Source organism: Ochotona curzoniae, unplaced genomic scaffold (assembly GCF_017591425.1).
Source record: "Ochotona curzoniae isolate NIBS_2020 unplaced genomic scaffold, NIBS_Ocur_1.0 scaffold_1852, whole genome shotgun sequence".
Lineage (NCBI taxonomy): Eukaryota > Metazoa > Chordata > Mammalia > Lagomorpha > Ochotonidae > Ochotona > Ochotona curzoniae.
In genome coordinates this window covers 34,817,920-34,843,547 of record NW_024467087.1, presented here as the reverse complement: position 1 = coordinate 34,843,547, position 25,628 = coordinate 34,817,920, and the positions used below count along the sequence as shown (strand labels likewise).

Below are 25,628 nucleotides of genomic sequence, written 5' to 3'. Positions count from 1 at the left end.
GGGCGGGGCGGGCCGGACAGGGCGGGGCGGCTGTGACGGGCTAGGGCGGGCAGTGGCGGCCGCGGCGGCGACTGCAGAGGCCACTGTGGCGCGGACCGGGTGGCCGACGCGGTGTTTGTTTCACCTAGCAGCGTCTTTGAGCGGCCTCGCACAGTCCCGGCAGCGTCCGGCCCGGGGTCCTCAGCCTGCGCGAGAGCTGCGGCGCACAAACCCGGGATCGGCGGCGATACCCGGCAGGTCAGAGTGGGGGCAGGGGCGGTGCGCGGGAGAAGCTCTGAGCCAGAGGGAGAGCCCGAGCCAGGCCATCTCTAACCATGTCCGACGAGGCATCGGCTACCACTTCGTACGAGAAGTTTCTAACCCCCGAGGAACCCTTCCCGCTCTTGGGACCCCCTCGCGGGGCGAGCACCTGCCCCAGCGAGGAGCCGGGCTGCTTGGACATCAGCGACTTCGGTTGCCAGCTGTCCTCTTGCCACCGCACCGACCCGCTCCACCGCTTCCATACCAACAGGTATGAACCCCCGTTTAGGGGGAGATTAGGTTTCCCACACCCCTACTTCTGGCTGGGGGACACAAGGATGCCCTTATCCTTTTCCCCCCTTCTGTTCCCGGTCCTTCCCCAGGCTCGTGTTTCTGATCGCCCCCTCCCCCAACCTTCCTTGGACCAGAGCTCATTCCCGGGCTCCTTCGCTTTCCCCCCTTCTGTTCTCTCCTGCCCTCCGCTTTTCCTTTCTACCTGTGCCCTTTACTCTGTTTTCCCCATTCATCTTGTGGTCGTAGCAATCCCTCCCTTCCCTACCTTTTCGCTGCCCTTCTTGTCTCTCCGCCTCCTCCCTCCCTTGTTTATAGACCCTTGTGAATCCCAAACCATCACCCTTGATTTTCAGAGGCTCCCTATTTCCCATCCGTCTGCAAAAGTTTAACCCCTTCCATTTCCGGTACGCTGTAGAGTGGCTTTCGGGATTGACTCCGAGTCTGTCCAGGAATCCTGTGAAAGTGGCACTTGTGAAGCAAGAACTTTCTTCCCTTTCCCAGTTTTTAGCAGATGTGCTCCACAGTCCTACTCCCCGCCCCACCCCAACCCCCCCATTATGTGGGGGAGCATGAGGAAACCAGTCAATTCCTTTATTTTTCTTCCCTCCTTTCTAAACTCTTAGCCTTACTGCTTTAGGCCCTACTGAAATGTTTAAGCTTAAATCTAGAAGATTCTCTCTCCGGTATGGTACCTTTTGGTTTGCTCCCCCAGTTGGGTTGCGGGGACGGCAAACAAAGCAAGGTCTAGGTTGAACTTACACCAATTTATTCACATGGTTCATCTCTAACTGGTTTTATTGGATAGTAGTGTTGGGGCAAATTCTCTTTATGTGAACACTTAATATCACGTTATGGGACACTTAGAAGTTAGGGATAACAATTTCGATTTTTAGGTGGTTATTTTAGATACAAAGCGCTCAAAGTGCGCTCAAAACACTGGGATAAACTAAGGAATCTAGTTCTTGTTATTGATTCAAGTTTAACAATACCAGTTTCATTGAATCCTTCCCCTGTTTAATATCTTGAACATTTCCCTCCTTCTAGTCTGCAGATTCACTGAGCTTTACCAAGTTTACGAAAGTATAAAGTATTTTTGCCTAAGAGAAACTTTAGTCTCTTTGAAAACAAGGTGAGACTATAATCATACAGAATGCCTGGGTGACAGATTTTAGAAAGTGACACATTTGTTACAACTCTTCCAAATCCTCCTTGTGAAAAATGAAGAAAGCTGAGGGATAGAGAGAGAAGACGCAGTTGAAGGTCACAAAACCTAATCAAGCAAAGATGTGATCAGGCCAAGCCTATTCCTTGGGAGCCAAGGATGAAACTTGGAATAGAACCAGGGGTCTGCTGTTATGAGGGGGTCCTTCTAGGTTGTTAGACTCACAGAAGCCCATTCAATCAAGGATATCACCATAGCATGAAAGTGAGATATTCAAGCACTAAAAGCATCCTAAGAAACAAAGATACCTGCGTCCATAGTTGGTATTAGGGTCTGCCATAGTATTGGAGCCAAGTCACATACACAGGAAAGATAATGAAAATGATTCTAGAATGGTCTGTTCCAGTGGTTAGGACAAGGCGGTGCAGACAACACTGCCAAACCCAGGGGAGGTGATGGAGATGATACACATTTTACAGTTTGTTCTGTTCTTCCTACTCCTCCTCATTGCCCCCTTTTCTTCCTCCTTTCTTACAGACTGTGATAGTTCAAGGCTGTTTTCCACAGTGGGGCAGCGAGAGGGGAGGGGGAAATTGCCATAAGCTCCAGAATTATTTTTCTTAGATACTTTTTTTTTTAAACCTACCCCTCCTGCCAAAAATTTTTACCATGCTTGGAATGGCAGCAGGAAATCTAATCCTCTTTCTTCTTTCCTCAGAGGATATGGGAAGCTAAATTAGCAGCATTTATAGGAGTTGATGCTTCTGTCCTAGGCCTATCCTGCTTTTACATCTTGTCTCCTTCTGGCATGTTCTGGCTTCTTACCCCTTTCAAGATGGCTTTTGAAATGACCATATGTTTTCAGCCATTTCTTTTCTGGGAGAAGCAAATCATATGTGGGCAACATTAAGTTTAGGGAGTTCCTTTATTTGGGAGGTATATGTCTTTCTTTTTCCTTAATAGCCTACCATCCACCCATTCAAGCAACAAATTCCCCAAATTAAACCTGAATACTGCAGTTTTGAAATTCTACCTTGAGTTTAATCCCTGCAAAACAAATTTCACATAAAGTAGAAACCTGGTTAGTGAGTAGAAAAAAATGGTTTCTTAAGTTTGCTTCCTTTTTGTTACTTTATAAGAAAACTGTGGAGGTTGTCTAAGTGGTTCTTTTCTTTTTTTAAAATTTATTGTATTTTTATTTGCAAGACAGAGAGAAAGAGGGACAGAGAGACACTGGTTTACTCTCCAAATGCCTGCAATAGCCAGAGATGGGGCAATCTAAAGCCAACAGCCAGGAGCTTCTTCCAGGTTTTCCATGTGGGTGCAGGGTCTGAAGGACTTGGGCCATCCTCCATTGCTTTCCCAGACTACAAGCAAGATCGGAAGTGGAGCAGTGTGGACTTGAACCAGTGTCACAAGTAGAGAATTAGCCTGATACACCAGAACACCAGCCCCTAAGTAGTGTTCTTTCCTTTTTTCAAAGATCGATTTATTTATTTATTTATTTTTTAAAGATTTATTTTTATTATTTTTTATTGGAAAGGCGGATATACAGAGAGGAGAGACAGAGAGGAAGATCTTCCACCAGATGATTCACTCCCCAAGTGAGCGCAACGGGCCGATACTATGCCGATCTGAAGCCAGGAGCCTCTTCCGGGTCTCCCATGCGGGTGCAGGGTCCCAAAGCTTTGCGCTGTCCTCGACTGCTTTCCCGGGCCACAGGCAGGGAGCTGGAAGGGAAGCGGGGCTGCCGGGATAGAACCGGCGCCCATATGGGATCCCGGGCGTGCAAGGCGAGGACTTAACCACTTGCGCCACCGCGCCGGGCCCGATCGATTTATTTTTAATGGAAAGTGGGATATACAGAGAGGAGGAGAGACAGAGAGGAAGATTTTCTGTCCACTGATAGACTCCTCAAGTGGCTGCGATATCTGGAGCTGAGCGGATCCAAAGCCAGGAGCCAGGAGCTTCTTCCAGGTCTCCCATGCAGGTACAGGGTCCCAAGGCTTTGGGCTATTCTCGACAGCTTTCTCACGCCACAAGCAAGGAGCTGGATGGGAAGAGGAGCATCTGGGACAAAAACTCGTGCCCACATGGGATTCTGGTGCGTGTAAGATGAGGACTTTAACCACTAGGCTACCTTGTCGGGCCCAAGTAGTATTCCTGATAAGGGCTTTGTGATGATGTTTTTGTTTCTGTTTATGTGCTGTACTCGGGGATATTTCTGCAATCTTTATTAACCAAAAGAGACACGGCATTAATAGTCCATAGCCCCTGAAGTTCAATGCATAGAGTGTTCAAATTAGAGTCCCCAGGGACATTATTGTTGGCATGTCACTGGTACAGGTTCAGTGGAATGTAAGTTGCAGGGATGCAGCCTGTTTCATAACAAGTTAAATTTTCTGGGAGTGTATTTGAGGATTTTATTGCCAAATTTGTTTTGACTAGAAGTTTGCAAAATAGGATAAATTTCAGTAAGTCAAAAACATTAATCATCTTGACCAAACAAAACTGAAATGTCAGTGTGGAGTATATATACAGCGCTTACGATTTTTCTTTTTGGTTTTGGGGAACAACATTTTTCAGATATACATGGAATTTTCCTGTAAGCACTTCAGTCAGTGATTCTTCTCCTTCTTCTTCTTCTTCTTCTTCTCCTTCTCCTTGTTATGTTACAGCAGCCATGTCTAAACTACCATAATCTCACATGATGTATTATAGAGGTAGACTTTTGGCACAGCCATAAAGGTGCCACTTGGGGCAGCTGAACCCCATATCCTATGTTATAGTGCCTACAAGCAAGTCCTGCCCATACCTCCACTTGGAATCCAGCCTCTTTCTGATGTGACCCTGGGAGGCAGCAGATGATGGCTCAAGTAGTTAGGTACCTGCTGCGCACACGGGGGACATGGATGGATCCCCAGGCTCCTGGCTTCACCCACACCAAGCCCCAGCCTTTGTAGACATTTGGAAAGGAAAGGAACAACACAAATCCTTCTCTTTGTCTCTCTCTCTCTTGCTCTTCTGTCTCTCTCCTTCCCCTTTCTCTCCCTCCTTCCCTCCCTATCTTTAAGGTAATCAAAAGATATTTTTTGAAAAAGGATATTTATGAAGTTGGAAAATTATAAAAATATTGGGCAATCCTGTGATTAAGTAATAAGGGGAAGGAAATTATCATGGAATCGAGAAGTGTTATTCTGCTTTTAGAAATGCATCTGTACCTTGACATTGAACAATGATGAAAAACATGTGGGAGGATAGTGCCCTCTTCTGTACACCCTACTGTCAGATTATGAAATGAGCTGTATTGTATAAATCAGTTACTCAGTTTTGTGAATTTTGTGTTCTATTTTCAATCACCATTATAGAGAAAATCCCCTGGACTGTGTATCCCTCAGGTACTACCCACAGTTTCCTATCTAAAAATAGAATTGGAACTGCAAAAGAGCTATTGGAACCACGTTGAAAGAATCCAATTTCAGAACTTGTGAGACAAATTGTGAATGAGGGTCAGTCAGGCTTTGCCAGAATGCCTTTGCCAGAAATACAGATCAAGGAATAATTAATAGAAATTCCAGTGGGGTGATAAGAGTGAAGCCACAGGTTACACAGATTGAAAGGGAATTGAAGCTTCAGTACATTTAACAGTGAAAGGAAGGAGGAAGTACAATAATTTGGAAGGGAAGTAGGGAAGTAAGAATACCTTCACTGTTTTTGCTTCATTTGCAATTTTATTTTCTAAAGATTGAGATTTTAGCTTCTTGGAAGCAGGCTGCAGGAAAAGGAGCAGTTGAAAAATTAAAGAGGTGGGGGAGGTAAATTCAGAAGCCCAGGTGAAACAGTGGGGATTGGGAAGATGCAAAATGACCTCAGACATCCAGAGATGGAAGTGAGGAAGCTAGGGGTTGAGCCACCTGCCATACTTGTGTGGCCCTATGGGCTCTAGAAAAGTTGCCCAGTGCCTGTAGGAATTATTACAAGGAGTTAGTGTTGAATGCTAGTAGTGGGGGGTAGCTGGCTGTTCCCTGAGGATAAATGCATAGCATGGCTGTGGAGGGAGCTTCATGAGCTGCACTGTTGGGATTTGACTCAGTGGTGCTCATTGTCTGGGTTCTCATCCTGAGGAGTGCTGGGTAGGTCCTTTGGAGAGGGGAAGAGGGCTGCAGAGGAAGATGTGAAGAGTGCCAAAACAACCACTGGAAATCCTTAGTCTACATGTTCTTACTAAAACCCTTACAGAGGAATGTCCCTGGCTTTACTTTTTAATTAAAATTTGGGCAGCCAGCCTAGTTATTGAGTTAAACACTATTTCATCAGAATTCCTTATAGCATTTTTCTTGAAAGAACGTCTCCTTTGAGAGCAATCTCCTAGTTTATAGGCAGAAACTGTAGTGTTGGGCAGCTCTGTGTTGGTGGAATAAGAAGTGAGGGTAGGCAGACTGGCAGAGTTCCATGATACAAGCTCATGGTGGACTCTCATTGTAAACTTGGAACTGGCGATAATCTAAATGAGGGGATATTTAAAAAGCTATCAAGGCGGCTACTCTTGATCACTTTCCATGGAGGTGCAGATACTGTTCTTTTAATGTTCTTCCTATGTCCTATATCATTTTTCAAAATCCACATCAGGCTGTAGGTACCATTTGTGACTTATCTATTTTGCCCATCTTGTTGCGTGTTTTCCTTTGCACTAAATATTCTGAAACTATTGATTTTTCAGGATTATGAAGTCCATCATTCAACCGTATCCTTGAACTACTCCCCATGGTTTGGAGGCATTTATTTTCATTCTTTTGCCTTTTACAAATAATACTGTTTGAATGTGTTTGTACATACATCTTTTTTCCCCAAAAATTGCTCCTAAGGAAGGGAATAGATTCCTAGAAGGGAAATTACTGGTGCCAGATGAATGAACCTTTTTAAAGCTTTTGCTATACAAATACTACCAAATTACATTTCAGAAAGATTATGTCAGCTTACATTCCCACCAGCAATGGATAAAATTACTTCCTAGTTTGTTCTTTTTTACTTTGCCTTAAAGTAGTAATTAATTTTTATAAATTGGCAGAAATAGAATTTTAAAAAATCCTTAGTAGTGAAAAAATGCTCTCTTTCTATTAGGTAGACTATTTCAAGGATGAGCCCAGTTTGGCACAGAAAATTAAAAATTAAGGACTTCTGACAATATTCTGATATTTTATATATGCATGAATTTGAAACAGTAGGGGATGTGCTGATTTTGACTAACAGGAGAGCAAAACACAAAGCAAATGTACTACTCCTTTGTCAGTGAAGCTGAAAAGAAATTTTAATTAAAAACAATTATTATCTAACAGTTTTTCCTAGCGTACTACATACTATTTGGAACATAGAAGATACTGAATAAATGTGGAATGGGTGAATAAAGGAAAACAGCCACTTCTAATTTGAAGACATAAGGAAAAGTAGTTTATTTAAGACACAATGTGGCTATGGTTTACTATCTAGAGAGAACTTCACTGTTCATAGCTTTTTTTTTTTTTTTTTTTTTTTTACTTGAGAGGTAGATTTACAGATAGCGGAGATTCACAGATAGAGAAGGAGAATCAGAGTGAAGTCTTCTACCCGCTGCTTCACTCCCCAAATGGCTGCAATGTCCAGAACTGGGCTGTTCTGCAGCCAGGAGTTTCTTCTGGGTCTCCCATGTGGGTGCAGGATCCCAGAGACTTGAGGTAATCCTTCTCTGCCTTCCCAGGCCATTATGAAGGAGCTGGATTGGAAGTGGAGCAGCCAGGACTTGAATTGGCTTGTATATTTTTGCTGGCATTGTAGGTGGAGACTTAACCTACTAAGCCACAGTGCTAGCCCTATTGTTCATAGTTTTTATTGCAAGAGCTAGAAATGATAGAAATAATGATAAGGTATTTTGGGACTCTTTGGAAAATGAGAACTTTTGAATTTTAATTAACCATATAAAATAAAGGAGGAATTAAAAAGAACACATCATTTAAAAATAAACTGAATTTAATGAAGGATGAGAAACAACATAATAATAGAGATATAAGAAGCCTTTCTTCAGGAAATCATTTCGGTAGGTTATTAGTATCCAAAACACTAAATAGTTTGAAGATTAATTCCCTATGCTAAGTATAAAACAGTGAAGATTATCTCATTAATAGCTTGCAATTAGAAATTTACAAGTGAAAATTGAAATATTTCAAAACAAAAATTAAAAAGAACTCACACAAAAAATCCTTACCGTGAGTACTATAGGCCAAGTGTTATGACCTTAGTACATAAAGAACTCAAGCTGTAGTGGAAACATTCACACCTAGAAAACACTGAGCAAAAGAGCTACTAAACATTTAAAATTCTGACCTTACTGTTAAAGCAGTAATACTTGATGGCAAATTTTTTTGTTCCATCAGATACAGAGCTTTCAACAAAATTTTTAATGCTGTTGAAGTTGTAGAGATGAGCATTTTAATATATTGTCTTAGAGAAGAGACAACAGTATTTGATTAAAGACAACATGACTCTTAAAAGCATTCATATATCCTCTGACTCGACTTACTTTTATAGCAGTCTATCTTGAGAGAACTTATGTTTGAGTAAATAATTATTAACAAATATCTTAATGTTAGAAAAAATTGAAACAGCCTACATATATGTTATTGGGAGAATAAGTTGGTGAGTTATTATAGGTAGCAAAATAGTTTTTAGGTAATATGAAGTTTGAGCCTATCCCTGTTTCAAAAACCTGAAATGTGAAATATTCCAAAATCTGAAACTTTTTAAAAAATTTACATTTACTAGAAATATGTAGAGAGAGAGAGAGCTTCCATCAGTTGGTTCACTCCCCAAATGACCACAGTGGCTGGATCAAAAGCCAGGAGGCAGAAACTTCTTTCAGGTCTCCCACACAGGTGCAGGGTTCCAAGGCTTTGGGCCGTCCTTGACTGCTTTCCCAGGCCACAGGCAGGGAGCTGGATGAGAAGCAGAGCAACCAGGACATGAACCAGCTTCCATGTTCTGGGATGCTGGCATTGCAGGAGGAGGCTTAGCCTACCACGGTGCTGGCCCTCAAAATCTGAAACTTTTTGAGGGCCATCATGGATGGTAGTACCATAAATGGAAAATTCCACAGCTGGCTTTGTATGACAGGTTCAGTCAAAATGCAAGTACAGTCAAAGTGTTGTATAAAATTACTTTTATGTGTGTGTGGGCAAAATTTTATGAAACACAGATAAGTTTTTGGTTAGTGTTCTCCAAGATATTTCATATAGATATGCTAATATTCCAAGTTGAAAAAACATTAAGAAACAGAAATCCAAAATACCTCTGGTCTAAAACATTTCAGATAACTTATGTTCAACCTGTGGTTAAGAAAATATTCAGTGAAAAAAAAACAGATAATAAAATATAGGTACTTTATAAAGTGCTAATTTTGTAAAAATACAAATTCATAGAAAAAGATAGCAAAATGCTACGGATTAGCTCTTAATGGATAATTGACCCTTTTGCTGTTCTTCACCCCTTTGTTATTTATTTCAGGTTTTTTTTTTTTTGCATTGATCCTTACAGCGTTACCATGTTAACTTTAAATACAGCAAACATTTCTTGTATTTGTGTTCTTTTCTAGTGCTTTCCTTTACCTTGCAGTGGCTCCCTTCTTCCTTCAGTTCAATAATAACTACCATGTATTAAGCACATTTTATGGGTATTAAGTGGTTTGTGCACATTCTCCTCTAACCTTCAATAATTCCATTTTTAAAGTTGGGATAGAGGTTTTTGTAAGGTCCTGATTTGCTGAAGATCAAATAGGTAGCAAGTGACAGAAGAAGAATTTAAACTCATTCTGACTCCACAGAGTTTACAAATAACCACTATGCTATTTTGTTTATAGATGTAGGTGTTACTTTATTCCTAACTTCAATACATTCCTTTGAAAGTATTTTATTGTAGATTTTAAGACAGCTATGAAAGTATACTCATCGCATAGTTTAAACAGTTATTCATACGTGAGATCATGCTTCATCTGTACCCCCTAGCCCATTCATTCTTCAGCACCTTCTCTATTATTTTGAAGTAAATCACAAACATGTTTCACTCATAAAGATTTTACTATATTTCTTTAAAAGCTATAGGTTTCTTTAATACATTATCGTATCTAAAAATAAATTCGTTGTATGTGTCATAAATATTCATATTAATATCTTGGAATTGTGTGGATTCTATAGTTGTGATTGTTCTTATGTTGTATTTTTAAAGGTGGAACCTGACTTCTTGTGGAACAAGTGTTGCCAGCTCAGAATGCAGTGAGGAGCTATTTTCATCAGTTTCTGTTGGAGATCAAGATGACTGCTATTCCCTGTTAGATGATCAAGATTTTACTTCTTTTGATTTATTCCCCGAGGGAAGTGTATGCAGTGATGTCTCCTCTTCTATCAGCACATATTGGGATTGGTCAGATAGTGAATTTGAATGGCAGGTATGTTTTTTTTTTTTTTATTGGCATCATTGCTAAGTATGTAGCGGTATAATTTCCCTTTTGATTTTCTCATTTCTACCTCAAAGCAAATTGGCCTAGTATTTATCCAGCTCTGGAAACTCTCAGACTTGTTTGAGGATTAATAATTAAAAGGAATATGTATCCTTTATTTTTGCTATTGTACCTTTAGGATTCTGATACTGTCATATCGTTTTGTAGATTTTCATGTAATTTCATACATATTATATATAATCAGACCCTTCCTACCCTTGAATCCAAGCAAATTTACTTTATAACAAATAGCCTTCATATCCTCAGGATATACACTGGCATCAGGTTATAAATCTAATATCATAAATCACTCTTACTACTACCATGTAACTTCGGTTCTGGTATCAGAAACACAATGTGAGTTCTCATCTTGTCTCATGTATGTAGAGATGTTTATTTTCATAGCATATATATTTTGTAAAATGATTTTATGAAAACGCTGAAAATGTGATATATTGACTGCAGTGTGTCACAAAATAAAGACTATTTTATTGCAACATCCATTTTCTGATTGTACATGATAAAAATAAAGAAGCTTTATATATGATAAATGTTTTATTCAACAGATGAGCTTGAATAGTTACCATGTTTGAAAAAACCATCTAAATAGTAGAAAGTATATTCTAAAAGAATGCTACTTTATTTCAAATCTTTTTTTATTAAAATATCAAATAACACTAAATGATATAATTTTTTAAAAGAAGTTTCCCCAAAGTCCCTCTTCACTGTGGTTACCACCGTTAAGAGCTTATGTATATACAGGCATATTTCCCTTTTAGAAATATGTTAATGGGATCAATATTTCATCTACTATTTGGTCCTATTTCTTTTTCACAGATATATCTTGTGCTTTTTTTATAGTTGCATTATGATTTAACCAGCTTCATAATGGTGATTATTTAGGTTGATTTCTTTTTTCTTACAAAAAATGTTGTGCTGAAAACTAAGACAAGGTATAAAGGAAAAGAAAATTCTAACCCTTGTGTTTCTGCTTTGTTTATTTTGTTTCAACTTGCATGCTATAATGATTATAAATATGTTTTGGGTAAAAATGTGTAATCTTTTAATTAAAAAAATAAGATTTAGGCTGGTACCATGACATAGTAAGCTAAGCTTCTACCTGAGGCACTGATATCCCTTATGGGTTCAGGTTCATATCCTAGTTACTGCACCTAAGATCCAGCTCCCTGCTTGTGAAATGGGGAAAGCAGTGGAGGATAGCCCGAGTGTTTGGACCCCTGTGCCCATGTGGGTAACCTGGAAGAGGCTTCTGGCTCCTGGCTTCAGATTGGTCCAGGTCAGGCTGCTACAGCCATTTGGAGAATGAACCAGTGGATAAAAGATCTTTCTATCTCTTTTCCTCTGTAGCTCTTCCTTTCAAATAAGAATAAAATGAATCTTTTCTTTAAAAAAAAACTGAGGCATAATTGACCATTTTAATGATTTTAAAATATAGAACTCAGTGGTTAGTATATCCATAATATTGTGCAGTTGTTAGTTACGGTTATCTGATTTCAGGATGTTTCTATCCCCAAAGAATACCCCATGAGAACATAGTTCCAGTCTCCCCCGAGCCTGTCAGCTGGTAACCGCTAATGTGCTTTCTCTATGGATTGCTTTTCTAGATGTTTTCTATAAATGGACTCAGAATGCACAGCCTCTTGCGCCTGTCCTCTCTAAGTTTGCATTATATTCCAAAAGTTCATGTTGTAGTATATCAAAACACTTCATTCCTTTATTTTTTATAAAATTTATTTTATTTTTTGAAAGGCAGAGTTAATAAGAGAAAGGTGGAGGAAGAGAGAGTGGTCTTTAAAAATCTTTATAAGACTTTTTGAGTTTTGTAGGTTGTCTTTTTTAAAAAAAATGTTTAAAAGTCAGAGAAAGATCTTGCATCCATTGGTTTACCTCCTAAATGGATGCAGTGACCTGGGACTGGGCCAGGTCAGACCAGTTGCCAGGAGCCAAGAGCTTCTTCCAGGTCTCCCAGGTGGGTGGCAGCAGCTCAACCATGTTCCTCTGCTTTCTCAGGTATGTTAGCAGTGGGCTAGATAAGAAATGGAACAGATGGGACTCAACCAGTGCCCACATGGGTCATGGCTTAACCTGCTATGCCAGGACAGCAGCTTCTTGGGCTGTCTTTTTTACTTGATGGTGCCAGTCACTTGATAGTGTACTTTGATACACACACACACACACACACACACACACACTTGTAATTTTTAGCAAGCTCAATTTATTTACTTTTTGTTGCTGTGCTTACAATGCCATATTTTAAAAGCAAATGCCTACCTTAACCAGTGTGAAGATTTTCACCTGTTTCCTTCTGAGAACTGGGTTTCTTACATTTAGATGTTTGATACATTTTGCTATTTTTTGTATATTGTATGAAATAGGGGTTCAAAATTGTTCTTTTGCATGCACATATCCAGTTGTCATGACATCACTTTATTGAAAAGGCTATTCTTTCCTCATGGAATGATTTTGGCATCTTGCCAAAAATGAATTACTTGCAGGTGTAGGGATTTATTGTGGGATTCTCAGTTCTATTCCACTGATGCACATGTGTATACTCACGGAGCATAACACTTCTGATTACTGTAGCCTTGCAGTAAGTTTTGAAATTGAGAAATAGAAATCCTCCTATTTTGTTCTTTGTACAGATTGTTTTGATTGTTTGATGTCTCTAACAGTTCCATATAGATTTTAGCATCAGGTTTACCATTACTGCAAAAAGAGCAGTCGGAATTTTGATAGTATCTACATTGAATCTAGATCACTTTAAAGGGTTTTGCCAACCTGACAATGGGACACAGACAGTATTCCAATCCATGAGGAAAGGAGGGAATGTCTTTATGTGTTTCTTTAATTCTTTCGCTGTTATTTTTGCAGTTTTCAGTGTTAAAGCCTTAGGCAGAGATACTTTAGAAAGTTCATGGAAAGTGGTTGAAAGTTTATTTTTGGTACAAAATAATTTAAATTCAAGTATATCCTTTTTTATATAATATGCATTTTCCATGTATATGTTGAAGTTTCCTCATACTGCCTTAGTGAAATTTAATCCTGACTATCCTATTCTTTTTGAGGAATGTATCAATGGTATTTTCTTAATTTCATTTTTATTTCTTATTGTTAGTATATATAGATATACAGTTGATTTTTAAATATTATAAATTCATTTGTTAGCTTTGATTTTTTTTTTATATTAAGTTGTCTGAGAAATGCTTTTCCTCCTGATGCTGGGAGGTTTTCTGTCATTGAATCTAATGTTAGCTGTATCATATCAAGGAATTTCCCTTCTATTTCTAGTTTGTTTGATGTGTTTTTTTTTTTTATCATGAAAGGATGTGGGATTTTGTCAAATGCTTTTTCTGAGAATTTGAGATGATCATGTGACTTCTTTCATTGTATAAGGTACTATATTGATTAACTTTCATATAGTGAAACACCCTTGCATTCTTAGAATTTCTAAGTCTTAATTGGTCATATGTTTAACCTTCTAATGTGCTTCTGGGTGCAGAGTTTTCAAACATTTTGTTGAGAATGCTTACACACTTGCGTCCCTATTCACCAGGGATATTGGTCTATAGTTCTCTTTAATTCTCGTCTAGTTTTGATATCAGGATAATGCTTGAACTCACAGAAAGAGGTGGAAAGTATTCCTTCTTCTTTATAAAATTTTGTAGTAAGATTTTCATTTAAATATAAAAAATTTTTCACGATCCTTCATAACGAATATGTTAATGACTACATAGTATCCCTGCCACTGGATGTGCTAGAATTTGTGAAATCATTCCTCTGTTTATAATCTGTTTCATTTTTTTCTGTTATACATGATAGCGGTTAGCAGTTTTGTATGGATATTATTTTTTTTTCAGTGCCTCGTATATCAAGTGAATACTTTATATTTAAAATCAAATTACAAATGCAATCAGATGAAATCCTCCCTTATTCTGAGAAATATCTTTTCCTCTTATTTCTTGTGATTTCTTTACTGTTTAGATTTTATATATAATGTTGAAGATAGCATGCATTTGTAAGTTGTGGTTGCTGAATTAGTTCATGAGTAGGTAGAGTAGAAAGCCTGTCCTAACCACTAACTGCTAATGAGCATGAATGACTACACTTTGAACAAAAATCAGGGCTGCTTTAGTAATGTATTTTGCCACCTCTGAAATTGGGTATGGGTACTCTGTTACCATGGATATTCGTTATTTAAATACGCTGAAAGGTTTAAATGCAGTCTTGTCTTTGTGGGACCTCATCATGATGAGCAGTACATTATCCAAGAAGATAATTACAAATTATATGTTAGGATTAATAGACTAAAAATCGTGTAGTTCTAGCTTAAAAATGTGCATTACCTCTGTTGTAAAAACTCCATCTCCATAAATCTTTCTTTTTAATAGATGTTTTTGCTACAGCTAAAGTAAATGTAAATGATTCATACATCCTCTGGAAAGGAAGCGAAATTTCACTAACTACATGCTGAGGCAAGGTTTTTAACCTTAAGATAAAGGAGAATTTTAGCATTTGAAATAATATTAAAGCCTTTTTGCTTTGCTGATAGTCTTCTTTGCTTGCAGTCCTTTTATTATTGTTAGAGCTTGAGAAATTATTTCCATTGCTGATCCAGGAAAGCTTATATATAAAATTAAAAAAAAGTGAGTAATTCAGCTGTCATACTTGAAATGTAGAGGTACCATCTGAAATTACACATCAGCTATTACAACAATGAGCTTACTCGTAAAATTCTGCTGCACTCTGCAGAAAATATGGCACAGGTTTGATTTAATTCTCCCTGTGTGTCACAATTACTGATTATAATATAAATATGACAAATACTGTTCATGAAAAATACGAGAAACATTAAGCATTTTTATTCCGATGTATATTGCCAGTTGTAACCTGGAAAATTACTGGTGCAATAAATACACCAGAAGCCGTAGAACGAATTCTGCTATTTGACTGCTCATCGTGTATCTCTAATTGACTACTTGACATTTCTACTTGGATGACCTTATTATTTAATACTAACATGCTGTCTGATGCTGAACCCCAGCATCACAGATGCAACTTGCAATTATAGTGTTTCCATGGGAAAAAATAGGCTGCTTAGTGATATGTTTTATAGCACAGTGGAAAGAATGACTGTTCCCTGCTCACAGGACACTTGTGCTTGCTTCTCCTCTGATTGCTACAGCCTCTCCATGTCCCACATGGCATTCTTCTCTCATGCCAACATACCTCCGAGGCCGGACTGCCTGGCAGAGTGGAAATCACTGTGTCTTCCTTTGGATTCTGTCTCTGGTTGTTTGCACATCGTTTTTCCTACATATAAGATGAGTGTTATGTACTAGAAGACTGGTAACATGACTTCAATTATCTTTCTGTAAAATTAAGATCTTTCAGTGTATCACACAGGATAGGTTAGATGAGCCTCAAACATTACCAGTCTTATTGTGACTTCAACATCTGATTCAATTGCCCGTTTCCTTTCAGTTATCAAACAGCTTTGTAAGTTGCTTTTCATTCAAAAAAATGTTTATAATTGTTCCCATTTTTCTTCCCATTTTTGTCTGTTTTAGTTCAGGCTCGTTCACAAGAGCTTCCTGTATAATTGTAACCTTCGTACTACATTTTGTTCCCATTATGCTTTCTAACTTGAGTCTCCTGAAGTCCAGCTGGATCAGGTTATTTCTACTGAGAAAATGTTATTGTCCCACTTTTTAATTTTAGCGATCTATCTTATTTTGATTTGAAAGGCAGAGTTACAGAGACAAGTAGAGAGATCTTCTGTTTTCTGGTTCACTCCCCAAATGTCCACAATGGCCAGAGCTGAGCCAATCAGAAGCCAGGAGCCAGGAAACAACTCTGGATATCCCAAGAAGGTACAGAGGCCCAAGGATTTGCTTTCCCAGGAAAATTAGCAGGGAGCTGGATAGGAAATGGAAAAGCCGGGATCCTAACTGCTACCCATATGGGATGCCTGTGCCAAAGTGGCAGCTTTACCGGCTACTGCACATTGCCATCCTGTCTTTGACTCTTCTAAAGGTGACTTCATGTGTACATGGCTGTTCAAATTGCTGTATTTTGGGGAGATTTCTAGAGCATCTTATTCAGTTGCTGTATTGCTCTGAGTCTGGAACATTCTGTTTCTTGTGATCATGGTCAGTAGTCCAACAGGTATTTCTAATACAAATCCATGTGCAAACAGCATCCCACATGCATTCCTAAACACTTATAATCCATTCTTACTTCTGATACTCTCATATGGGATGCCGCAGCTGCAGCCACAGCTAGAGGCCTAGCCTACTATGTCACGGTGCTGCCTCCCTTGCCCACTTCTGCATAGCATATTATGTCTTCTGATTCTTCTATAGAACCTTCTGATCCCCAGAACTAATTTGTTAATAATCATCTGTTTTTCACCCCCATTGTATGTTTTTTATTCTCTGATTTTAGTAATTTATTCTCCCTACCTAAATGCCTTTTTCTTTTTCCTCTTTGATCACTCTGAAACCTTATGGTATAAAATTTTATCCAGCTGGGCCCAATACAATAGCCTGGTTGCTAAAGTCCTTGCATGCACCAGGATCCCATATGGACACCAGTTCTAATTCCAAAGGCCCTGCTTCCAATCCAGCTCCATTCTGTGGCCTGGGAAAACAGTTGAGGATAGCCCAAAGCCTTGGGACCCCACATCCACATGGGGGACCCAGAAGAAGCTTCTGGTTCCTGGCTCCTGGCTTCGAATCAACTCAGCTCCAGCCATTGCAGCCACTTGGGGAGTGAATCAACAGATGGAAGATCTTCCTCTGTCTCTCCTCCTGTCTGTATATCTGACTTCCAATAAAAATAAATAAATCTTCTAAAAATTGTATCCAGCCATTTCAACAACATAGAACATTTGCTGAGGGTTCATGGTACCTGTTTTAAGGGTTCAAAACTGAAGGAAGAGAAAAAAAAAAAACCCTGGTTATTTCAAACAGTTCACAGAAAATGGAATTAGAACATAAGTTTATACAGGTCCAAAAAGTGTTGAAATCCCTGCAAAGTCTTTTTTTACAATATACATTTCCATGAATTTTCTGAAAAGAATTTCATATACATGATTTTCATATACATGGATTTCAAAAATTTCTTGCACCAAAATAAGCTTATCGCTTATTTCCATTTTATACAAGCTGAAATACCCACATACATTTTTATTGTTACATATGGCTCATTTCAACCTCTCACCACTCCCTGGAGATTAATGGCGTTAATCACATTTTACTTAAGACTCTAAAGCTCAAAGAGGTGAACCAACATACGCAAGGCCTACTACCAGGGTGCAGGAGAGTTGAGATTGGAAATTTGAGACCTTTTAACTTCTCTGAAAATACAAAGGATCATTTCTTGTTTTGTACTTCTCTCAGCAAATACATGTACAGAGTTGAATGTGCAAATTTTAAGTGCCTAGCATATAATCTGGCCCTGGCAGATATTCTTTAAAAATTTAGAAGAAAAACATTTTTTTTTTCTTAGAATTTGGGGGTATAAGTATTTAAGAATTCCTTTTTATACCTTATTTATCAAAGCGGCTTATTTGGTGATTGTCTCATTTTTTAAATGAAACAGGAAAATAGAAAAACATTTCTTTTTTTTTTTTTTTTGGTCATTAAATGAAATACCCTTTGTGTGTGTGTTTAGTCAACTTCCTTATATGATGCTGAGTAGGTAACATTGTTAGTGAGATTTTAAAAAATTATGATTATTTGAGAAGGAGTGGGGGAGAAAGCAAGCACCCTCATTTGTGGTGTCACTGCCCAACTTCCACGGGAATTCAGCCCAGGGTTGCAGGGACCTGCGGGAGCCCTCTCCTGCTGCCGCCGAGAGTGGACATCAATAGTCAGCTGGAATTTGAAGCTAATTAGGACAGTTGTATTCTAAACATCATCTTACATAGGAATTGACCCCAGTTTTTTTCACTTCAGTCGTCTCTTCTGTGCAGTTACTTCCCAAATACATACCTGTAGTCCCTTGTAGCTATTCTAAGTTTTAATCTTATAGCTTCAGTAAACTGGTAGATAATTCCATTGGTGACCTGTCATCTCAAAACAGGCAAAGTCATGTGCTCTGTTGTCTAATTATGTTTGTATAAACTATTTTTTCTGTAAGCATTAGATTTTAATTCTTCTTGAGTCCCATGTACCTATTACGATGTTGCGTGTACTACAGAAGTCCAAATGCTTACAATCACCATGGTTCTCATGATTAAAGTAGCTCTTCTGATAATCTAAAAAGCCTAGAAATAAGACACATTTTCTGCCTCTACAGAACCAGAAATCAACAAAGGAAAGTGCTGTTTTGTACCTTAAAACAGTGAAAACAGTAGGCTTGAAAATTGCCTTGTTTCCTTTGTAGAGAAAAAGTACATAACATAGTCTTTTCCTCCACAGTAATATAGTCATGAATGCTTTAAATATTTTTTAAATTAAAATCCATTCTAACTGTTGAAGGCAATAGCTCCATTTATCATCTTGATTTTCCTGAGTTTTATAGGTGTATGCGTATGTATATCTATAATGTATAAAATTATATGCATTAAGTGGGTACAGCCTTTTGGTTACATCAACAGCACTGTTAAAAATTAAGTCTACTCTTTTTAAAATAGGAAGTATGAAATTGAACTGTACTTTTAGCTGTTGGTCTCATTGGAAACCGATTTGATTTTCCATGTACTTGGGGTTTGCTTTTATTTCTCCTGGGTATTCTGTTTTTACAATTTTCCTTTCATATTTTTCTCCAAAATGGTTAGCTTCATGTTAGTAGCACATTTGAAATATTTTAGTTGTTTAGAGGTTAAGACAGATTTAGGACAAGGACCATGATTTATTTGTCTTTTTGTTGGCCATATGTCTGCATTAGTGTCTGATACCAAAATAAATAAAAAGTCAGTTAGTGGCAGATGGCTCTGATCTTGCAAGATAGAAACCAGTAGTACTTCTTATGATGCTCTGCAGGCCATATCCACATTTGCATTATAAATTAAAGATTTTAATGATGATTGACTCTTACATTAGCATTTTAACAAGTCCTCATTACGATTTTAAGGTTTTGAAAATCGTATGTTTATTTTTATTTGAAAGACAGAGTTACAGAGAGAGAAGGACAGAAAGGGGGAGAAAGAGATGTTCCATCTGCTGCTTCACTTTCCAGATGGCTAAAAACAGTTGAAGCTGGGCAGATGTGAAACTGGGAGCCAGGTGCTTCCTCTGGGTTGCTTGGGTTATCTTTTGCTGTTTTCCTAGGTATATTAGCAGGGAGCTGGATTAGAAGTGGAGCAGCTGGTAGCCTAGCAGCTAAAGTCCTTACCTTGCACGCAAAGGGATCGCGTATGGGCACTGGTTCATGTCCTGGCAGTCCCACTTCTTATCCAGCTTCCTGCTGTGGCCTGGGAAAGCAGTCAAGGACAGCCTGGGGTCTTGGGACCCTGCACCCGCGTGGGAGACCTGGAAGAAGCTCCTGGCTTCAGATCAGCTTAGCTCCAGCCTTTGCGGCCACTTGGGGAGTGAATCATCAGACGGAAGATCTTCCTGTCTCTCCTCCTCTCTATATATCTGACTTTCCAAAATAAATAAATAAATATCTTTAAAAAGAAAAAAAAGTGGAGCATCCGGGACCTCAGCTGCTACCCATATTGGATGCCAGCACCACAGGTGGAGGCTTAGCTTCCTATGCCACACTACCAACCCCAACTTAAGCATTTAGGAAGTATTTTTCATTGAATAAGTGAGCATATACACAGATTGTGTTGATGTTGTTACTTTACATAAACTTGTCATAAATCACCACTAATCCTCTGATTTTATATTTATCATTAATCTTATGTTTTAAAATCAGCTTTTTTCTAATGTACAAAAGATGTTGTGGCATTCAAAATCTTTTTCCTGCCTTCTCCCTCCTTGTTTTTATAGTTACCAGGTAGTGATATTGCCAGTGGAAGTGATGTACTTTCTGATGTCATACCCAGTATTCCAAGTTCACCTTGCCTGCTTCCTAAAAGGAAAAACAAACACCGGAATTTAGATGAGCTCCCTTGGAGTGCGATGACGAACGATGAGCAGGTAATGGTGTCGGCATTTAAGGGTGTATAGAGGATGTGGAGAATTCGGCTTAGTGCCTGTTTTTAGCTAGGTAAACCTGGTGTTCTTAGGAAGTCTGAATTGGAGTTTTAACTGTCAGGGAGCAAATATGTTAAGTACATAGAACGCCGTTGAAATGAACAGAGGTTTTGAGCATTAATGTTTGTTGTCCTTTCTCATCACACAGGTGGAATATATTGAATATTTGAGTCGCAAAGTTAGTACTGAGATGGGACTTCGGGAGCAACTTGATATTATTAAAATAATTGATCCTTCTGCTCAAATCTCCCCAACAGACAGTGAGTTTATTATTGAGCTTAACTGTCTCACCGATGAGAAACTAAAGCAGGTATGTGAAGAAAATGCAGAAAAAGCCACCATCTTCCACCAGGCTTGGATAATTCTATGTAAATCATCTGTAAATATATAGGTTATTAAAGTCAGAATCACTGACGTGAGCTATAATACTAGAAAAAATTATGATATTTGAAAGCATGTTGAGTTTGGGTTTTGTTTTTTTATGAGGTTTGTGTCGGTCTCACTTGGCAGTATTTTCCTGAATCAGTGTGGAACTGTTGCATAGATCAGAGGCTAGCTCTGTGCTCAGGGCTCCCATCTCTGGATACCTGAAAACTGGCAGAATTTTTTTTTTAAAGATTTATTTTATTTATTGGAAAGGCAGATATACAGAGAGAAGGAGATACTAAGAGAAAATCTTCCATTCACTCCCCAAGTGGCCACAACAGCTGGAGCTGAACTGATCCAAAGCCAAGAGCCAGGAGCTTCTCTCAGTGCTCCCATGTGGGTGCAGGGTTCCAAGGCTTTGTACCATCCTCTACCGCTTTCCTGGGCTGTAAGCAGGAAGTTGGATGGGAAGTGGAGCAGCCGAGGCATGAACCAGTGCCCGTATGGAATCCTGGACATATGCAAGGGGAGGATTTAGTCACTGAGCTATTGCACCCCACTTGTATCTTTCTTAGGAAGGTTTACTTACTGAAAATCAGAGAAGATAGGTAGGTAGATGTGAAGAGGGAGAAAGAGAGAGAGCTCTTCTATCCAGCCATATCTCCCATTTGAGTGGCAGAGGCCCAAGTTCTTGGGCCATATTCCATTGCTTTCCCAGGCACATTAACAGGGATCTGAATTAGAAATGAAGCTCCCAAGACTTGAATTAGTGCTCATATGGGATACCTGCATCCTGGGTCACAGCTTAACTCACTGTGCCACACTGTCGCTCCTGGTACTTGTGTCTACATGTAAAGGTTTCTTTTGCCCTTCTATCTTATTTACACATCTGCAGAAGTATTATCAGAATTTTAAAGACACTATGACTTCTTTCTCCAAAACTTTGAGGGTATGATGTCAAGGTACACCACTAATAAGTTTATGTCTGTGTGTCTCAAGGTCAGAAACTATATCAAGGAACATAGCCCTCGCCAACGGCCTGCGAGAGAGGCCTGGAAGAGGAGCAACTTTAGTTGTGCAAGCACCAGTGGAGTGAGCGGTGCCAGTGCCAGCGCCAGCAGCAGCAGTGCCAGCATGGTCAGTTCTGCAAGCAGCAGTGGGTCCAGTGTTGGAAACTCTGCTTCAAACTCCAGTGCCAACATGAGTCGAGCACACAGTGACAGCAACCTGTCTGCAAGTGCAGCAGAGCGGATTCGGGATTCAAAAGTAAAATGTCTCATCACTACAAAACTTTACCTTTCAATACTAACAGTAGTCCTCCTTCATCTAAACTTACTGGAACGCTAAAATAATCTTGCTATCTAGATACTTGTGGGGTTGGTTTTAATTGAACAAGTAAGAAACTCTGTGGTTGAACAAAGCAATCTCAGCTGAGTTGCTTTGAAGTATTGTTTTGACCCACAACCGTATCACATTGAGTTTCATGTGTTTTTGTGTCTGAAATGGGATTACCTAACGGAACTAACAAGTGATTCTTAGGATTGCAATAGTGACTGCAACTCACTGCTGAGCAAATTGCACTACGTGGCTATTAGCTCTGAAAATTTCTGTGTGTCTTCTACTGTGTGTTAGATGTTTCTCTGAATATTTTAATTGTGCATGTTGCTTCTGCCCTCACGTTATGATGATATGTCCTGTAATTTCTAGTCACTGTATTGTTTAATTTGAACAATTCTGTATAGTGTTGTTGGACACTTAGAGGAAAGTATATGTACGTATATTTAGAATGCTTCTGTGGCTTAGCAGGAGAATTCTAGTCCCTGGCAGTGGCAAGAGTTAAGAATGATAAGAGAATCTCTCAAAGTCTTTGGAAACCCAGTTGTGACTTGAAAATGCACAGTGATTCGATCCCTAGTTCATGATGAAACAGCAAAAATGTAGCCAACTCTGATACCAAGGGATTTCTCTGAATTTATGGTTATTGCTTTTTGGTGTCCATTCACCACTGACAGGGATTGAAATACCCAATGGGTTTCTAATAGTCTTTTTTTTTTTTTTAAGATTTATTTATTTATTGGAAAGTCAGATATACAGAGAGGAGGAGAGACAGAGAGGAAGATCTTCCATCCGATGATTCACTCCCCAAGTGAGCGCAATGGCCGATGCTATGCCGATCTGAAGCCAGGAACCAGGAATTTGTTCGGGTCTCCCACACGGGTGCAGAGTCCCAAAGCTTTGGGCTGTCCTCAACTGCTTTCCCAGGCCACAAGCAGGGAGCTGGATGGGAAGTGGAGCAGCCGTGATTAGAACCGGCGCCCATATGGGATCCCGGGGTGTTCAAGGCAAGGACTTTAGCCACTAGGCCATGCAGCCGGGCCCCTCTAATAGTCTTTTAAGATGGCATTAATGATACTTGCCCAATATGAAAAAAATGTGTGATTTTTTTCCTCCCAGATTTTGTGACATTGCTAGTGATTTTGGATAAAAAGGTACCTTAATTCTATACACATTACAGATTTGGCAATAATCTCTACCTTTGCATTCAGTATTCTCCCCTAATATTGCTTGTGTAATCGCTATGCATTAACAACAGTACACCGTACTTTGATTAAAAGAATCTTTTATATGACCAGTTATCCATAAATAGCCAAATTGACCATTTTTCAACGCGTCTTGATTGGTATTTTATTGGTGAAATACTGTGAAAATGGAATCTAAAGAATCATTTTCAGTTCAGTTTTCTAAGTCAGTGACTCACTTTTTGGGGTGAGGATCAAACAGCAGAGCCTTTTGAACAGCTCATAAAAATAGAAAATAGAGAATTTGATCCAGGCTTGGACCTACCAAGTACTAAACCTTACTGACTTAAGAATTTTTCTCTTGACAGAAGAGATCCAAGCAGCGGAAATTACAGCAGAAGGCCTTTCGCAAGAGGCAGCTGAAGGAACAGAGGCAGGCCCGGAAGGAGCGGCTCAGTGGGCTCTTCCTTAATGAAGAAGTTCTATCATTGAAAGTGACTGAGGAAGACCATGAGGCAGATGTTGATGTTTTGATGTAATGAGTGTGAATTCATCAGCATTCTTTTGAAATAAGCATTGAAGTGTTTTGTCCTTCTTGGTTTACATGCATCAAGACCAAAATTTTGGTTAGAGCTGTGCTGATGTATCATTACTAGTTTGTCTGTGATTTGCAGTGGGTGGTCCTGGGACCTGCAGCTCCATCATCACCTGAGACATTGTTGGAAATGGCACCCTTGGGCTCCACCCCAGACCTAAGGAATAGCAAAACTGAGGGGAGAAGCCCAGCTGGTGCGTTTTAACCAGTTGCCAGGTTATTCAGAGTCACTCTGGTTAAGAACCACTGGTTTTGGTAAATGTTTTGATGATTTAAGAGTTCAAGGTACTGCTGACATGTAGTTTATTATGTCAGTGTGTATACTTATATCGAGATCATAATTCAGATTCCTTCTTAGTATGATTTCTTAGTTTATACTTTTCCTAAAGGGCCATAGCATAATTCTCAATTCCTGATCTCTTTCTGAAGCGTGAGCAAGGTGTGGGTTACTGTTTACAATAGTGCCTTCTTTAGAGTTTTAGTTCTATTTTCGTTTGTGAAGTCAAAGGCATAAAAAGAGGCCCTAATATTTTTCCAGTTAGATTTGTTTTCGTTTTTTACCTTCTGTAAAATCAGACTCCTTTTTGGAAGTGACAACTACTGAGAAGATAATGTTATTAGAAACTAAATTTTAGATTTGATGCTTTGCTAATATTAAAATGGAAAAAAAGCAGTTTGACAAAGTAGCCAGTTCTGCTTGTCTACTGCTTTCTGAAATTTTGGGCTGTAAAACTATCTCAAAGACAGAAAACCAATCAATAGCTCTCTTTCTGATTATTTTTTTGTAAGTCAGTTTTTTTTTTTTTATTTCCAGCACAGCTCTAAAGTTTTAAATAGTTGATAATAATATCTTTTTCTGGCATGTGAAATGAAAAGCTTAATGTTCAAAATTAACTAATGAGAACCCTTAGAGTTCTGCCAAATTTCTCTTATAAATTATTAGAAATATGCAAAGCAATGACATAGAAAAAATACTTTGTCGGTTGTTAATAGATCTCTACGTGTGAAGTTATGGAGTTACTTTAAATGCTTGCATAGAGAGATTGCTTTTATGAAACTATAAATAGTGTGATCCCTTTGCTTTTATCACATGCCATTTAACGTTCACTTGTTCAGAGAAGATGGGAAGTGATACTACTGACAATCAAGCTGCTTTCCAACTTTCATAATTTACTTTTACTGTGTGTAACATTACATTCATGAGTCTGTAGGAAGAGTTGTAATCAGTATTTTTAAAAACTTTTGAGTTCAGAGGTTAGTAGGATTTTTACTGTCATCTTTTTGTTGTAACCAAGTAACTCACTAAAAAAGAACCATGATTTACATTTTTAATTCTTAGTTGACATGAAGGCTTAAACCTTTACAGTTCCGTATTTTGAAAGCTTGATTTCATCTTGGTTCCTTAAAGGTTTAAAGCATTAATTGTGAAGATGATCATTCATTGCAACTTAGCTAAGATCTGTGATTTTTAAAAACAGCTAAAGTATATGCTTTAAAATTGAATAAAATAAAAGCATGTATGTGCATATGGTTTGCAGTGGGAGAAGCCCTTCTGACTTCCCTGCTACCCTCTTTGGTGCTCTTAACCGGCTTAGGGGGCTCAATGAGAGTTGAGGGATGGACCTCAGAATACTCTGAGGAAGACATGATGGGTCAATCTCCTTGTTTCTCCTTCAAAGTTTAGGAAAAACAAATAGAGTTAAACAGCTTATCTGCTCATACTAAGGGCAACATCCCACAGTAGAGTTGCCTGTTTTGATCT

The 25,628-nt window shown here is 38.8% G+C and overlaps 1 protein-coding gene across 1 annotated transcript; it reads left to right on the top strand.

Annotated features, from left to right (window-relative positions):
* FAM199X (family with sequence similarity 199, X-linked) lies at nt 1–23,880 on the top strand. The gene is made up of 6 exons (XM_040999630.1): nt 1–511; nt 9,947–10,166; nt 20,180–20,329; nt 20,535–20,696; nt 21,752–22,018; nt 23,640–23,880. Exons 1-6 carry the CDS (start codon nt 315–317, stop codon nt 23,808–23,810), a joined length of 1,167 nt encoding a protein of 388 aa, XP_040855564.1. The 5' UTR covers nt 1–314; the 3' UTR covers nt 23,811–23,880.
* Nucleotides 23,881–25,628: the final 1,748 nt, after the last annotated feature.